Raw genomic sequence first — 16,510 nt, forward strand, 5'->3', positions numbered from 1 at the left:
TACTGGCCTCTCGTGTCTCTCTTCCACTCTTACGATGACAGTGTTGTCCATGTGTGCATCAGAGGGGTGGAAGGTAGATGGGAGAGGAGTGCACGAGGCTGACGATACATGAAGGTGTGCCATGTGGGATGAGCGGCACAAAGGCAGGCATGGCGAAGGTGTGGGGCACGCAGACAGGTGCAGCGGCTAGCCTTTTTCTTAAATGCGATAGCATTAGAGGGCCCCTCTGTAGGCTTGTGTACAGCAAAAGAGGGGAGAGGAACAAAGACAAGGCACTTTGAATATAGTTAGAAGTGGGATCAAATGTACTACTGCCTAAAATAGGCAAGTGCAACTGCATGTTAATGTTTTTTCTATGAAATCACACGACATATCAATGAAAACGCTTGCTCAATATCCTTTACCCATTTATGTAGAATGGGCAGGGGAAGGAGAAAATGATGAGAGTGGCATTGCTCTGGTTGGTAATGATACAAGATAAATAAAACTTGCTTATAAACAGGAAATACGTATGGCATTTAAATGTGGCCCTTATTGCTCACAAGTACCTCCCCTAACAAACTGGTGCTTTGCTTAAGCATGTACCGATTGTGTTGCTATGCACACTTGAATAAAATTTTCAGAAGTTAATTTTCCTGTCCATATGTGTTGTGACAGCAGCCAAGCCCCCCCACCCCCTCCCCCGTCACTGCGTCCAGGCTCTGGAGCACAGGGTTTATGCGGAGTTTTGTAACTGTCACGATTAAAAAGTTCTGGTTCATGATGCATCCGCTGACACAGTAAGCTATGTTATTCAAGTGATATGCAAATCAGAAACACAAAAAGAGTAAGCAAGTGAGGTGACCACTTCATTTTTTCAGATTTATACCACTCTCGAGCAGGCTCAATAAAACCATAAACATCCCCCCCCACCCCCCTTCCCCTCTCCCACTCAAATCTTTTTTTATTTGGGTGAATCAAACTTTCAATCAAGACGTTTAGGTTATGGTGACTGCCGCAAGTTAATTTTGGAGAAGCCCCTACCCCCCCCCCCCCGTCCTTTTTTTATGCATAGAGGTCCCCAGTCTTTCAGGCGCATTGAACCCAATTTTCTTGAGAACCATAAACAGGTCAGGAAATATTACTTCAAATGAACAAGACACACTTTTTGCTTGCGACACAAAGCTGTTCCAAGTCAATGCCACTAGATATGCAGCTTGTTCAGAACCTATTTCACTGAATTACCAGCCAGCTAAGCCAGCCATAAATGATTTCTTACCTGTGGCGAGTTGTTTTTCAGGCGTGAGGCTGATGTCAAGGACAGAGACAGATTTGTTGGCCGAGACCCGCCTGCGATGTCGGGGACTCTCGGGGGAGAAGGGGTCTACAAGCACGCTCTGCTCAGCCTCCTGGGCCAGCTGCTGGGCGAGGCTCTCGCGCAACTTGCGGCGCTTGCTCTCCGAACGGGGGGCGCCGAGGGAGGGCCGTAATGGAGTCGCTGCTACCATGGGGGCCTGCTGCATTCAACTTATAGTAAACAACTCAAGTCTATGTGGTTGGCTTAGTTTTAGGGCAATTGGTGGCCACTAAATTTCACACGACGGCATGTTGTTTGTGAAGATTAATTTATGCATACAGTGGAATCTCGATGATATGATCACGGCTAATACGAATTTCTGGATGATACGAATTTTTCTGTGGTCCCGGCCGAGCCCCATTACTTTGCAACGTGCTAGAGAACGGTTGTTACGAACCAATTTTCGACCCGCGTCGGTTGATACGAAAATTACCAAAGACACTTTGGAAATTCTAAAGTGTGCTTGGCGAAAGCCAGACGCCGCTGCCGTCTGCGCTCCGCTTCCCTGGCTTTGGTGTTCAACGATATCGCCTGTCGCTGCTGCCGCTTTTGTTCTGCATCTCTGCTTCTGATATCCGGAGATCTAATCAGTCGCTGTTGGCGTTTCCATTCTGCCTCCCTTGCTTTCGCATCTGGTGACATGTTCAGTCGTCGAATGCGCATTCACTCCTTGTTCTTCTGGCGTTTGGTGTTGGGGGAATCTGGCGTCCGCTACCGTTTCCCCGAACCGCTTGGCGCGCAATCACTGGGCCGCTTCGGAGCCATGCGTCACACCCACTCGACTGCAACGAGACGTCTGGCGACCCGCCGTGGTTGCTCAGTGGCTATGGTGTTGGGCTGCTGAGCACGAGGTCGTGGGATCGAATCCCGGCCACGGCGGCCGCATTTCGATGGGGGCGAAATGCGAAAACACCCGTGTGCTTAGATTTAGGTGCATGTTAAAGAACCCCAGGTGGTCAAAATTTCCGGAGTCCTCCACAACGGCATGCCTCATAATCAGAAAGTGGTTTTGGCACGTGAAACCCCATAATTTAATTTTGAGAAGTCTGGCGAAGGAGCGGCAGTGCAGCTGCCACCGCCGACACGCGCTCATTCTACCGCTACTGTGCGACGTCACGGTTGCTATGTGCAGCTGCGCCCCCAACGGGCGCGCTGGTTGCTAAGGAAGGGAGGAGGTTGCGCCGCTGCGCGGTGGAGAGGCCACAGTTGGCATGATTCCAGCGCACGGACGGACGCGACCGCGAGCATGAGCCCCACTGGCGGCCGCGAAAGAGAACAACGCGCAGTCATGCGATTTCTCCCTTTCTCTTTTGGTGGGGAGGCGCGGACACGGCGCCGGACAGCGCGGAGGCCGCGAAGAGTTTGAAGCGGTGGCGCTTTTGTTGCTTTTGTGCTAATTTTATGCTTTTCCTCCTTTTTCGCGTGTCGTCGGACGGAGTAGCTGCTGTGCTTTGGGCCGCGTTCCTTGTTAGACGTGGGCGACGGCGAAGGACCACCACCGGCGGCTGAAACGCTGCACGCACTCTAAGTTCCGAAGCGTACTATGGCCGCGGATGAAATCAGCGACGACACGTGCACGCGTTTTTATGGATTTGGACAATGTCTGCTAAGTGACCTGACAAAGAAAAAGAAGCAGAAGGACATCAGATACTTTTTTTTCAAGAAATAAATGCTTTTTACGTACGCATGCCTGAGTGAGTTCACCACCGACTCCTTAATTTGGCTAGTTTTAATTGTTCTGATGATACAAATTTCGGCTAATACGAATATTTTTCGTGACCCCATGAGATTCGTATCATCGAGATTCCACTGTACTGGTTCCAGTGTCTTATGATAGTCCTGTAGAGTGAGACAGGAGCACTGACCCCATCAATAAGACTGAAGAAAACTTCACGGCACACTGCCTATGCAGGGGTGCTCAACAGCAGTCCCAAATTATACAACGCATGGAGGGGACGGCAGAATGCGATTCACACATGTGCAACTATGTCAGAACACCTACAGTGACCACACGCCTATACCGCACACTGGACTCTTTCACTCGTGTGCAGTAATAATGCATGAGCAATAAATTGCACTGTGCTGCTGCCAAGGGATTGGTTGTGGTCATAGAACACATCAAGTCAGTGTTGAGGTGCCCCAGCATGAATGCTGATGCACTACCAGTACTCTATTTTTGTGTTTGCAGAAGGCTTTGCAGCTTTTCTCAATTACTCTCCTCCTGTACAAATATAATAGCCACAGAAATGCCTGCACATTGTGCTAATCACTTTGTTGGTAAATGAGCACTTCTAAGCACGTCTTTCAGTGAACATCTTCTTGTGTCACCAGAATACAACATGAAAGCAACAACACAGAAAGGCAAACTCACGTGCTCATAATAGTAAGCTCCAGCCATGAAACACCGGGCATGTTGAATGCTTGCCCAAAACCACTGCAGGGAAAGAGACATAAGATTTGTCATTACAAAGCAGGGCACATGTAAAAACATTCAGCTGAAAAGCTGCGACTGCCATTAGCATTTGCATTACACATAAGAGATTCTCTGCTGCTCCCACTACATGAACAGTGTAGCGACATGGTGACCCACCTGTTCCCAGCTAACTTTTGCAACATTCCTTGTTCAATTAGAGAGCTCATATATTGGCCACATGACTGTCCAGGAAGAATTTTTTTTTTCATTTAGACTTCTAGGAAGGAGCTGAAGAAATGTTCAGTTCAATAAAACAATGTTGACAGCTACACTTTCTGAAAACTCAAGAATGAAGCTGAACGCTGATCCTTCTGGGATTGTTACTACCTTCCCAACTTAAATTTCACGTACATCTGTCTATCTAAACAAATGAACTCATGCTGTGTCATAACCAAAAGCATAAGCAACAATAGTTAGGAGGAAAGCTAACATGTGATTAGAGCCAGTCAAAACATTTTCAGAAGTGTGAATAACAATGCAAACAATTAAAAGGGTCTAAATAAAGCCTATGCAGTCTGTCATAGCAAAAAGCCCCTAAATGATGAGACAAGGCAACTGTTAGTAATGATCATGGCAAACTTAGGTGTCACGCTTACCCCTGTTAAATATTCTACTCACCTCAGACTTGACTACTTGCACTTTGGGGCTGATGTCCGTTGGCACTACAGGTGCTACAGGATTGGAGTCGTCGACCACAAGGAAGTGGCAGCCAGCATCTGTTGGCTCCACCACATGAGCCCCTGCAAACCAGACCCAACCTCAGCCATAAAATCTCTTTCAATGCATCTTCAGTGTGCCATCAGCCAATGTTGGCACACTGTTGTTTTGCGATGACCACCAGCAACTTCGGCTGAAAAATGCTAGATGCAGTTAGTAGATACAGCAGATAAGCCATAAGCATTTTGGCTACGACTATTTTCATGTGGTACAACATGAATGCACCATCCAATGCATTTTACATGAGGTATAATGTGTTTCCCTTCTAAACTTATATGCAAATTTCTGAACAAAACACCTAGCTTCCATGACTTCATCTTAGATTACAAGCAAGTTACTACTATTGCACCTCTGAGCAGTGTAGTAATGGTAACCTACTTCTGAATGGTATGGAAATAGTAACTTTTGAGACTGCATCGAACACAAGTTATATACTAATGCCAGGCACTAACCAAATTGAATATTGAATACTTTTCAAGTATTTATTGAATAATAAACAACCTTTTTAATTATTAAAGAATATGTCCACATCCTGGTATTCATACTGTTAGTAGGTTTATGTCATTACACTGCACATGAAGAAGCACGCCTTATTAAAAAAGAAGAGAGCATTAAGAACAAATAAGCAGCTCGTTCAGATATAAGGGAGTCCTCTGAGAATGCGTGATCAGGCATTATCCGAATGAAGCTTAAAAAGGCAGCCTTGCGGGCCAGTTAGAATTTATGCATATATTTTTAGACAAAATCAGAAATGGGCATCGTTTGCAGCATTGGTAGCATGGAAAAGCAGCCTTTTTCTCTAGTTTAATGGTTGTGACTGATGGTGCCACTATACGTTCAAAGTTAATCTGGAGAAAACATTGGCGCAGCATTCATAAATTGTGTCAAATAGTGCCTAATGCTGAATGCCATGTTCGAGAGAAATTAGGAAGCGATATTGCATGCTCCAATACACAATATCTTGCTCTTTATGTCCATTATAGCCAATGGGATTAAAGTTATATTGCATTTTTGCTTCAGCTCTTATGTTTGATTGTGCACAGATAATTATATCAAGTATTTGAAAAATATTTCACTTTGCAAATAGTGACATTCAATTCAAAAACCAGGTCAAATAGGACAATATTTGATTGGTCATTCAAAAGTTTTGAATATTCACACACCCCTATTTGTTTTAGAAGAAACCTACCAACCTAGCTTACCTTTCTGTTTAGTAACCTATCAGAGAGCACAACAACCTGGTGCATGACAATCTATGCATATCACTATGCAAAATGTTGCACTCGCAAAACAGCATTTTACAATGATACATCATATCAAACAAGAAACAACGAAATTGCAGAGAGGGGAGTGATAGTTTTGCAAAGGGCCAACAGCACCATTGCCAAAGGTTTGTTCAATTGTTATTGATGAAGTTTATTGTTGCCTGGGCTGTGAGGGATGCTACAGTGCAAGATTACCAGTTAATATAACTTCCTGAGTGGAGTTCTTTAAATGTGCTAAGCAACCTCAACACACAAGTTTTTACATTAAGCTATCATAATGTACCCAATACCATTGCTTAATGTCCCATAACCCTCCACATAAAATCAAAGCTACATCTCTAAAGCAGATCTCTCCTTAAAGACCACTGAAGAAGCACTATAAGCAAGGTACGCAACAGGTATTAGGCATAGATGAACTATGTGAAAGGATACAATATGTAAAAATGTGTAAAGATATGCAAAATATTGTCATGGGCGGTGATCTTGTGGCCGGTGCTTGGACAACGACAACAGTGCGGCTATTGGGTGTGCACGCAATAGCCCTATCATTGCTGCAGTGTTTTGTGCCTTGCCTTGTAAATATTTTTGTATATGGATTCTTCCGATAACATCTTTGGTGGAAGTGTGGGGCAAGCTCGCTACAACACTGGGAACTGAATCTTCGCAGTGGACAGCATGTTGCTGCCACCATAATGACTGACTAATCGACCCAGTGTGAACAAGGCCTGTCACTGGTAGTTCTCTTGCACCCTCGTGATCCCGGGACATTCAACGGCATCAGCGGCATGGATGTTGATGAGTGGCTGGCTATGTATGATCGCGTCAGCGACAATAACAAGTGGAACCAGACGATAATGCTTGCGCATGCGATCTTCTACTTGTGGGACACTGCACTACTCTGGTTCGAGAAGCATGAAGAAGATTTCACAAGTTGGAATGTCTTTAAGCAGAAATTACGTCATCTGTTTGAAAAAACCTCTTGGACGACAACTAGCGGCCAAGAAAGAACTTGCAATTCGCACCCAAACGTCCACAGAACCATACATCTCCTATATTCAGGGCGTGTTGGCTCTGTGCTGCAAGGCCAACAAGTACATGCTTGAAATGGACAAGTCGGACATGTACTGAAAGGCATAGCCGATGATGCCTTCAATCTGCTACTGTGTAAGAATTGCTCTACAGTAGTGTCTGTCATCACATTGTTATGACCGACTCCACTGTAGTCAGCGTATCACTCACCGCTTCGACCGACTTCCTAATACGGTTGACACGTCCTCATGCGAAGGTTTACTAGCTCTACATCAAACGCCTGCTCCAGATAATGTCACCAGGATCTTTAGTCAAAGACTTAATGGCATGACACCCATTACTCGTGACAGTATGCAAGACAACCCGGCTACTATTTCACTAATTCAGGCCGTGGTTCACCAAGAGGTCACGAATATGGGCATTTTACCTGCCTTTCATAATGGTAATGCTGCTTCCAACTTGATCTCCCCAGTCGTCACTGCTACTACACTGAACACCACCTTCATGCCACATTCTCGCAATCCGGTCAATTGGTGCACCCCTGATGATTGGCCCAACTGCTTCACATACTCTAGGATTGGACACATTGCCCACCATTGCCGCAGCTGCTGGCCCACATCTTACCGACCAAACCTTTACAATCGGTGGCGCCCAGAACATGCACCATATGCTCCATTGTTCCGTCCTGAGATCAAGTGCTGAACATCCTCATAGGGAAAACTGGACTAGCCGCTTTCCATCACCCCAGTGCCATCAGTCCCACTCACCCCAACCTTGCCCCTCTCACTCTCCCTTCGACCGCCTCTCAGAAAACTAGCCAGTGCAGCACCCGGAGGTGACGCTGCATTTATGGCCTGACCTGAAAATCCTCTGATTATCCCTCATTCATGATGCAACCTTCTTGAAGTTTGGCTGGTGGCGTGGCAGTTACTGCTCTTCTCGATACCGGTGCAAAAATATCTGTAATGAGCTTGAACCTCCGCCACCACCTCCAGAAAGTCCCGACGCCTGTGGCTTCACCTACCGTTTAAGTAGCCGATAGGCGTACACCAGCTGTGTTTGGATTGTGCACTATATGCATTACCATTTCTGGTCACCAGACATCTGTTCTTTTTGCTGTTCTAGAACAGTGCCCCCATGACATCATCCTTGAAATGGACTTTCTGTCCACACACACTGCCCTTATCGACTGCTCCGGAGGACTTCTCCGGCTAGAACTCTCTTCGTGCTCTGACAACATCGCTGCCAGCCAACCGCCTACGCTCGGTCAAGTTTCTTTGACTGCCACCACAACCTGCAACAGGCCACCAGCGCTGAAGCTTCACGTGCCATCAGCAGCAGCCTAACACACAGGCCTAGCGAGCAGCAAACACAGTTTCCAGTAGCACATGCAGTGATTTCATGTCAGCAAATTCCCCGATCGTGTTGAGACACACTTTTCACGGCTCCTAACATGACAGGGAACCCACGTGCTAGGATGTAGCAGCACGTGCGCTCAACATAACGTGCATGGCCATGGAGGGAACTTAGCTGGGTGCATAGGGCTAACCAAACTTTGATGCAGGCACGCGTTTCTTATTGTTAAATATGTCGTGTCATCTTTGTAGCCTCCCTACCAGACGGTGTCAGCATATTTGAGTTACACGTGAAAACTGTGGTAGCGCCTCCTGGCCAGCGCTGGTTCCCCATATACATCCAGCTTTCGCCCTTTCCACCCTTACCTGATGGCGACTATGTTGCCTTCCCTATTCCTGAGATTGCCATGACACGCAACATTGCACTCCTCTATATGGTGATGACAATTACCAACGACCGAACCTCTTTTGCCATCCTTAATTTTGGCTTCTCGACACAAGTTCCACCTTGTGGCATATCACTCACACATCTGACACTATTGGCTGACCACACGGTTTCTGCCTTGACCCCAGAATCTCCACCAGAGTTTTCACCGTCGTCATCGCAGTCAGGTTTGCCCTGCAACCACTTCACACACGATATCAGGAGACCTCGCTTTAGCACAGGCTGCTGCCTTTCACCACATGCCATTTCTTTACCAGGATATCTGACTTCGGTGACCGACCTCTGGGCCAGACCCCCGTCGTCACTCATCACATTCATAATGGCAATGCGAGTCCTATTCACTGACAGCCTTACTGTGTGTCAGCGCCAGAGGTTGCTGTCATGCAGAAGTGGATAAAATGCTTGGCAAAGGCATAATTGAGCCCTTGTGCAGTCCTTGCGCATCGCCCAACGTACTTGTGAAAAAAGACAATAGCTGGAGATTCCATGTTGACTACCGCCATCTCAACCAGATTACCAAGAAGGATGTGTATCCTCTCCTGCATATTGATGATGCACTCGACTGCTTGCACGGCATCAGATATTTCTCTTCCATCGACCTGTATTCAGGATACTGGCAAATCACTGTAAATGATCAAGATCGGGAGAAGACCACCTCCATGACTCCTGGTGGCCTTTATCAATTTAAAGTGATGCCTTTTGGCCTATGTAATGCTCCTGCTACTTTCGAGCACATGATGGACTCTCTTCTTCAAGGCATCAAGTGGTCCATATTCCTTTGCTACCTGGACGATGTTATCGTTTTTTCGACTACTTTAGAAAACCATCTGACTTGCCTGTCCACCATGCTTGATGTTTTTCACCGTGCTCACCTTCAGCTTAACAGATCGAAATGTTGCTTTCGGCACCATCAGATCTGCCTACTCTGTCACCTTGTTGACGCTGCAGGCATGCAGCCAGACCCTAACAAAGTCCGCGTAGTTGGTCAGTTCCCTACTCCGCGGTTCGCAGCTTTCTTGGCCTATGCTCGTACTTCCGTCATTTTGTCCAGAACTTCGTGGAAGTCTCATTGGCCTACTCAAGAAGTCTTCATTCTCTCCATTACAGACTTTGTGCACATAGCTGCCGAACAACGCCGCAACCCATCTTTGCGGCCTATTATAGACAATCTCAACTCTCCACACCCTGACCCTTCACTGCTGAGGTCTGTGCTTCACAATGACATCTTACACAGATACAAGGCCCGTCCTCACTGCGCTGAACTCTCGCTTGTTCCCGCACATCTTTTCCCTCTTGTTTTGGGCCAGCTTCACAATGCACTGACTGCTGGACACCTAGAAATATCGCACATGTAAGGTCACACCCGTAAGTGCTTCACTTGGCCTAGTCTCTACCATTCTGTGCAACAGTACGTTGCAGCTTGTGACCTCTGCCAGAGACGCAAGACACCTGCCCTGCTGCCTGCTGGCAGCCTTCAGCCCCTTGACATCCCTGATGAACCATTTTTCCGGGTGGGACTTGATCCTTTAGGGCCTTTCCCCATGTCAACCACTAGCAATAAATGGGTTGCAGTCACTACTGACTATGCAATGCGGTACGCTCAGACACGTGCACATGCCACCAGCTTTGCTACTGATGTAGCCGATGTATTCTTTACGATCTCCTCCTGCGCCACGGTGCTCCTTGTCAGTTAATCAAGGATTGCGGCCCCTGATTCCTGTCTAAAGTAGTTGATGACATTCTTCATTCCTGCTTGACCAATCACAAGCTCACCACTGCGTACCATCCACAGACAAACAGCCTTACTGAACCCTAACTTACCCTACTTACCCTAACACAAGTACTTGCTATGTACATGTCTGAGGGCCAACGAGACTAGGACATCAACTTGCCTTTTGTGAACCCGCCGTGGTTGCTCAGTGGCTATGGTGTTGGGCTGCTGAGCACGAGGTTGCGGGATCGAATCCCGGCCACGGCGGCTGCATTTCGATGGGGGCGAAATGCGAAAACACCCGTGTGCTTAGATTTAGGTGCACGTTAAAGAACCCCAGGTGGTCGAAATTTCCGGAGTCCTCCACTACGGTGTGCCTCATAATCAGAAAGTGGTTTTGGCACATAAAACCCCAAATATTATTGCCTTTTGTGACCTTCGCCTACAACTCTTCCCGTCACGACACAGCTGGCTTTTTACCTTTTTATCTAATGTTTGGCTATGACCCGTCATTGCCCATGGACACCATAATCCATTATCATGCAAAAACATCCACTGCCTATGCTTGTGATGCTCTTGCCCGTGCTGACATCACCCACCAGGTTGCCCATGATCACTTACCGGCTTCATAGGTTAATCAAAAATGTCTTTATGACTGCCAACACCGGGAGGTGAAGTTCCTTCCAGCATTACTCGTCTTGCTGTGGCTGCCGTCACATCGCATAGGCCTATGCGAAGAACTTCTCTCGCATTATGTTGGCCCTTACCGCATCATACGCAAATTCAGTAATGTTAAATATGAGATTGCTCCATTGTACCCTAAGTCAGTATCTGCAACAACCTCGAGTGACACAGACCATGTCTTGCGCATCAAACCGTACCACTCTCGCCCTGAGCCCTGATTGCATCAGGACAGTGCTTCTGCCACTGGTGGGTAATGTCACAGATGGCAATCCTGTGGCTGGTGCTTGCACAATTACGATGATGGTGCAGCTATCAGGTGTGCACGCGCTAGCCCTACCATTGCTGCACCGTTGTGCGCCTTGCCTTGTAAATATATCCTTTGTATATAGATTCTTCACGTAGCAATAAGTAAGGGGATATAAAAAGGCCCACTGAACTATATAACAAAGATTTCTTGTAAATAGAGAACTGTTCTTATAGTGTCTCAACATTCCCTCTTAATCGTGTCAAGAGGAGAACAGTGCCATTCTTTGTCAACAACAGTGAGCTTCACTAAAGCGCTTGACAACCTCAGTGGTGAGGAGTTGACTGAGAAACATGCGCGACTAAAATGCCTAGTTATGAATTCACAGCTTGGGAAACACGGAGCACTACTGTCAAACTGCAGAGATTCAAGTTTTGTTTGCACATACAGCTGACAAATCATAGCCAGTGCCACTATTAGTGCTTGCCAGAACATTGCAGCTCCTTACCATTTGCAAGGGCCACTTCTTCCATGTGTTGGCGCTCATCATCAGCAAAACCAAGGAAGGCCAGCTGGAGACCCCTGAAGGCTTCCAGGCGAAGCTTCATCTGAAACCAAGGGGCATCTTAGCCAAGCAGTGCACACATCCTGGCATTTTTCAAGTTGCAGGCTGCTACCAGACTTCTGAGACAACTGTGCCATGTTACCTTCAGGGAACTGTGCAGAAGGATTGGTACTGATCTAAATAAGAGAGCCAGGTATAAACAGCTCTGCTTATACAGAAACACTAGCTCATTTGTTTGACACTTTTGGTGCAGTACTTGCTCCCCTATTTCAGCTACAGTAAATCAAAAGTGTGTGCTATCTGAGCTAATGCTGATGATGAATCTAGACTTGGTTAAACCTGTTCGTGAAACTTAGGAGGGGCCATGTGCTGCTTTGCTTTGAGAGTTCAAGATGCAGTTTCTCAGTGTAACTTTTACTTACAATTGCTTTTTTGTTCAATGACTACATAATATAGTCAATGGCCAATGACAAGGGGGGGGGGGGGGGAGGCTATTGTGCTAGTCACAGTAGAGACACAAGGGACTTGGTTATAAAATAAGGGGGGGATATGGGTTCCAAAATGCTTTTCTTTATTTGTGGTTCAATCTCAACTAAACCTAACTGTTTCGATCTGTCTTTCATGCTGATTTGAAATCTACAATTAGTTTTTCGGCAGCTACTCTAGTTCAGAAAGTATTCAAGTCTGAAAATCAACTTAATACTTCTTGCGGGACTTTTTGGCAATTTCATCTTGATAAACACAAAAAGTAAGTGCATGACGATAATGCCAAAGACTTGCTCTAGGAAGTGATGCTATTTTTATTTGTTTGAAAGTACTCTAAAGGTAAGAAAACAGACCAACATTTACAGTGAATATTTTTTCTCAGTTTCATAATTTTTTATTATAATTTGCAAAATTATGCTAGAGTGACAGAAATAGCAACAACCCCTAAGTAATTTCAATATGAATACACTGATACCAAACATTTCTTGTCCCTCCATATCATAAAAGAAAGCCCTGCAAGACTGAGTGCAGTATGTAAAAACACCGAACTGAGAAAAATGGATTTGAAGTTTAGACAGTTGCAACTTTTTCTAGAATGCAGTAACAGCAGCATTAATGACATTTTGTAGGTCTATTCTTCATGAGAATGGCCATACTAAAATATACGACTGTACCCTCACAGAAAACTGGGAAAGGCTAGTTATAAAGTCATGTACTGCCCCTAAACCAGCATGAGAAATTGCATTTAGCATTTCATGTGCCCATTCCAGTGGCCTGCAAGCTAAATGAACACAAGAATGGTATAATAAAGTAGCCTTTCCATAGACGAACTTGCACAAAGTTCAAGTCAAAACGACATATGGAATATTTATTGTATGGCCTAAATTAATTACTGTCATGCAACAATACTCTGCTCTACAGCATGCCAGGGCTGCATGTACGGTCTTTGCAAGTATGGCCTTAGTAGCACTACTGTCTAGATGCTCCTTTTGTGACTTTCGAAGCTTTTGCAACTAGCAGGTTGAATTTCCACTCCGTTGTGCACTGTAATGCCAAACACTCCTTCAAGATCACTGCACTTTTTGCATGCTCAGTTGACTCGCCAATGAATATTAATTAGTATGCCATATCAACACAGCCTTGGTTGCCACAGCACACGCCGGCTGACGATTTGATGACATCATTCTGCAGCTAGGCCCAGTAGAATCAACGGTGTCGGTTGAAAATGTGCCGCTTCGGACCCAACAGGTAGCTGGCCGAACAGGTGGTTCTGGCCATCCCGTTCGTGCCAGCCATTCGGGCAGTGTGCCATCGTCTGCGATCTTCAGCCTCTTGTTCCATTGACGCTTTCATTTTTAAGCATGAAATGCTTTTAGCCCCCATTGTCGGCGACTTTCAGGTAACCTTGAGTGAAAAGCCACAGTCGTTATCCAGGCACTCAAACGAGAACATCCACGCAACTAGCAAGAACAAAATGAGATCATTTGGGCAACCAGTCAAAACTTAAGGAAATACGATCTCTGGCCCCTAACCCTTTGTACAGGACCCCATTACATACGCTAGTTGCTGCCCAAACAAGTTACAAAAAAAAATATTGACTATGAGTTCTTCCTAATGTTTGTACACAATATTACTCAAGCTGTAACTTCTAGTGTGCTGAAGTTACGTCATTCTCAATAGCGACATTCAAAAGGAATATACAGGGCACCATACACTTCGTTGTCATTTTTTGGTGCTGAGACAGAGTTGCCTGCCTGTGCTCGTTTGAATGGCAGCGGTCCATGAGTTCCACAGCACGGGTTCTGCATCACCTCAAGAGATGGTGCCATACTACGTGGTGCCTCCTTCAGGTGCTTCTATCCACCACAGTGGCTTAGTAGTTATGGTGTTGTGCTGCTAAGCACGAGGTCACGGGATCCAATCCCCGCTGCAGTGGCCGCATTCTGATGAAGGCGAAATGCAAAAACCCCTGTGTCCCGTGCATTGAGAGCATGTTAAAGATTCCCTGGTGATAAAAATTAATCTGGAGTCCCCTACTACAGCATGCCTCATAATCAAATCATGGTTTTGGCATGTAAAACCCCAGAATTCAATTAATTATTTCAGCTGAGCAGTGTGCTTTGTCTTCCTGGCGTTTTCACTACCTGTCATGCCATCATCAGCCAGTTTTCTTCTAGCTGGGCAGCGTCCATATGGACCAGTGCACAGTATGACATGGTGTGGAGTGGTGTGCCATTGCGAACATGCACTACACCCATTTTAAGATTGTGGCTATACTCGCGGACAACTTTTTGTGGAAGTGAAGGGAAAGCTACAGAGGCAAAGGGTGCACAAGTGACAGCGCTTCTGAAAAGAGTTCCGTGTTTTAATCCACGTTCATTCAGGCTGGGGAAGACGAAACAAACACTTTACTAGCAACAGTTAAATAAGACAGAACACACCACTGAGTGTGAAGGTCTACTTATTTTGCGGTTTTACCCTTTTGCATCTAGGTAAACGCGAAACCGTCGCACATGGAAGCTGCGTTGATTCAGTGTCTGTTCCAAGCAACTGAAAGCACTGTCAAACGCTGTCGAACTACTTGACGCAGTAACACATGTGCAGCAGGCATGCGCCTGTAGCTTTCCCTTCATTGCCACAGAAAGCTGTCTGTGAGTATAGTATCATCTCCAACCAATCTGAGGTGGAATCTCATAATGGTTTAGAAAGCACATAGATTCACTTGGCCTTATGCGATTGGTCAGAATCGTGCTTGCATCACCAGTAGTCAGAGACCGCAGAGCAGCACCTCAAATTATGAACATGTCACGTACCTGTCAATCATTTTCAAAGTGAACCTGTCGTTGGCTAAGTGCGGAGCCTGCGAAAAGGCAGTTCGCTTTGGGTTCGAGTGCTGTGGCTAGACTGTTGGCTTGCGACCCTGGCCATACACTGGCCGGCCCCGAAGACGTACACGCGCGCATTGGTAGCTTCGGAGGCTATCACTTGCCCTTGTCGTCTGCTTAGCATTGCTGTTTCAGTGTTGACTAAGGCTGGAAGAGCGATACTCATTTGAAGAGAGGGCGGAAAATTATTCGCACCGCCCGTTGGCTTTCTAAGCAGGCTTTTTGCAGGCTACGCAATGAACTGGAGGAGGCTTGCGTACAAGCGTAACAGTGGTCGTTTCATGCAGAGGAAGGAATTGCATGCTGCGGTTTATCGTCACCAGCCTGCAGGTCTGTTGGAAGCAAAGCATTAATCAGAATGGCCTAGATCTTTGTTGCCAACACTGTACACGAAGTTGCTTTCGCAATTACTGTGTTGGCCAGTAGAAGGACTGGATCAGCTTTCCTGAGAGCCCCGCTGTCAAAGCCAATGCCAAGGAGATATTTGCATGGTGAAATAAAATTTCCTGTGTTATCGCCAGCATCCATAGATCGCAGATTGCCATTCAGCAGTCAAAAGAGTTCAACACAGGCAGCTCCAGCATTTCCTTTGTTCAGCTGATAAAACTGCAGAGTCAGTATGGCAAGACTGTGGAACTGCAGAGTCAGGACAGAAAGGCTGTGGAGACCTCTTATTTGGCTGCTTTCTTTACTCTGGTTTGAGAGTGGCGCACTTTTGTCCTCAATTTCACAGCACAGCATGCACCGTCAGTGCCATGCTCTTCGATTTTACTTCGTGCAGGCAATGCAGAGATGGTATATCGTAATGTTCAATTTCATGTTCCATTGCTTCTATCACATGATGTACCGTGAGGCAGATTGCTGCAAATAGCAGCAGGGTGGTGGCAGGCGAGTCATGTGTGAGCCACTGACAAAGGGAGGGAAAAAAAAAACAAGGAAAATTGACAGTCTGTTAGTAAAAACGGCCATAAGAACCATTTAACGGTTTTGTTGTGCTCGCTACTTAGCAAGTGCTGGTAGTGCATTCCTGGTTCGTGCATGGTGCAAGGTCTTCATAGAGGAAGGAAAAATATAGAAGGAAGCATCACATCATGCAGCCAGCCTTGGCAAGCGTACGCTGTGAAGCCACAGTGGTGTAGGGTGCGTAAATGGTCTCTCCCTCACCACTGATCCGTACAGGGTGGGGACATGCTTTAAAGGGGTACTCACTGCCTCAATCTGTTTTTCCCAGCAGCCACCGTGATTGTGACTCACTGCGCAAGGTGGCAGGTGGGGGGAAGGAGCTGCAGCAGTTTGGTCACTCCCCTTTTCAGCG

At 46.3% G+C, this 16,510-nt stretch overlaps 1 protein-coding gene across 2 annotated transcripts in view; it reads right to left on the minus strand.

Annotated features, from left to right (window-relative positions):
• LOC135904760 (protein ECT2-like) overlaps positions 1-16,510 on the minus strand; it is a 106,871-nt gene that overhangs the window by 61,796 nt on the left and 28,565 nt on the right. Inside the window, exons 8-11 of one of the 2 annotated variants that reach the window (XM_065435743.2) lie at positions 11,768-11,867; positions 4,428-4,549; positions 3,708-3,770; positions 1,259-1,493 (exon numbers count right to left, since the gene is read on the minus strand). In XM_065435743.2, coding sequence (XP_065291815.2) covers positions 1,259-1,493; positions 3,708-3,770; positions 4,428-4,549; positions 11,768-11,867 — 520 coding nt within the window. Of the gene's footprint in view, positions 1-1,258; positions 1,497-3,707; positions 3,771-4,427; positions 4,550-11,767; positions 11,868-16,510 lie in introns of both variants that reach the window. The other variant, XM_065435733.2, reaches the window with a different exon arrangement.

Source organism: Dermacentor albipictus, chromosome 1 (genome assembly GCF_038994185.2).
Source record: "Dermacentor albipictus isolate Rhodes 1998 colony chromosome 1, USDA_Dalb.pri_finalv2, whole genome shotgun sequence".
Taxonomy (NCBI): Eukaryota; Metazoa; Arthropoda; class Arachnida; order Ixodida; family Ixodidae; genus Dermacentor; species Dermacentor albipictus.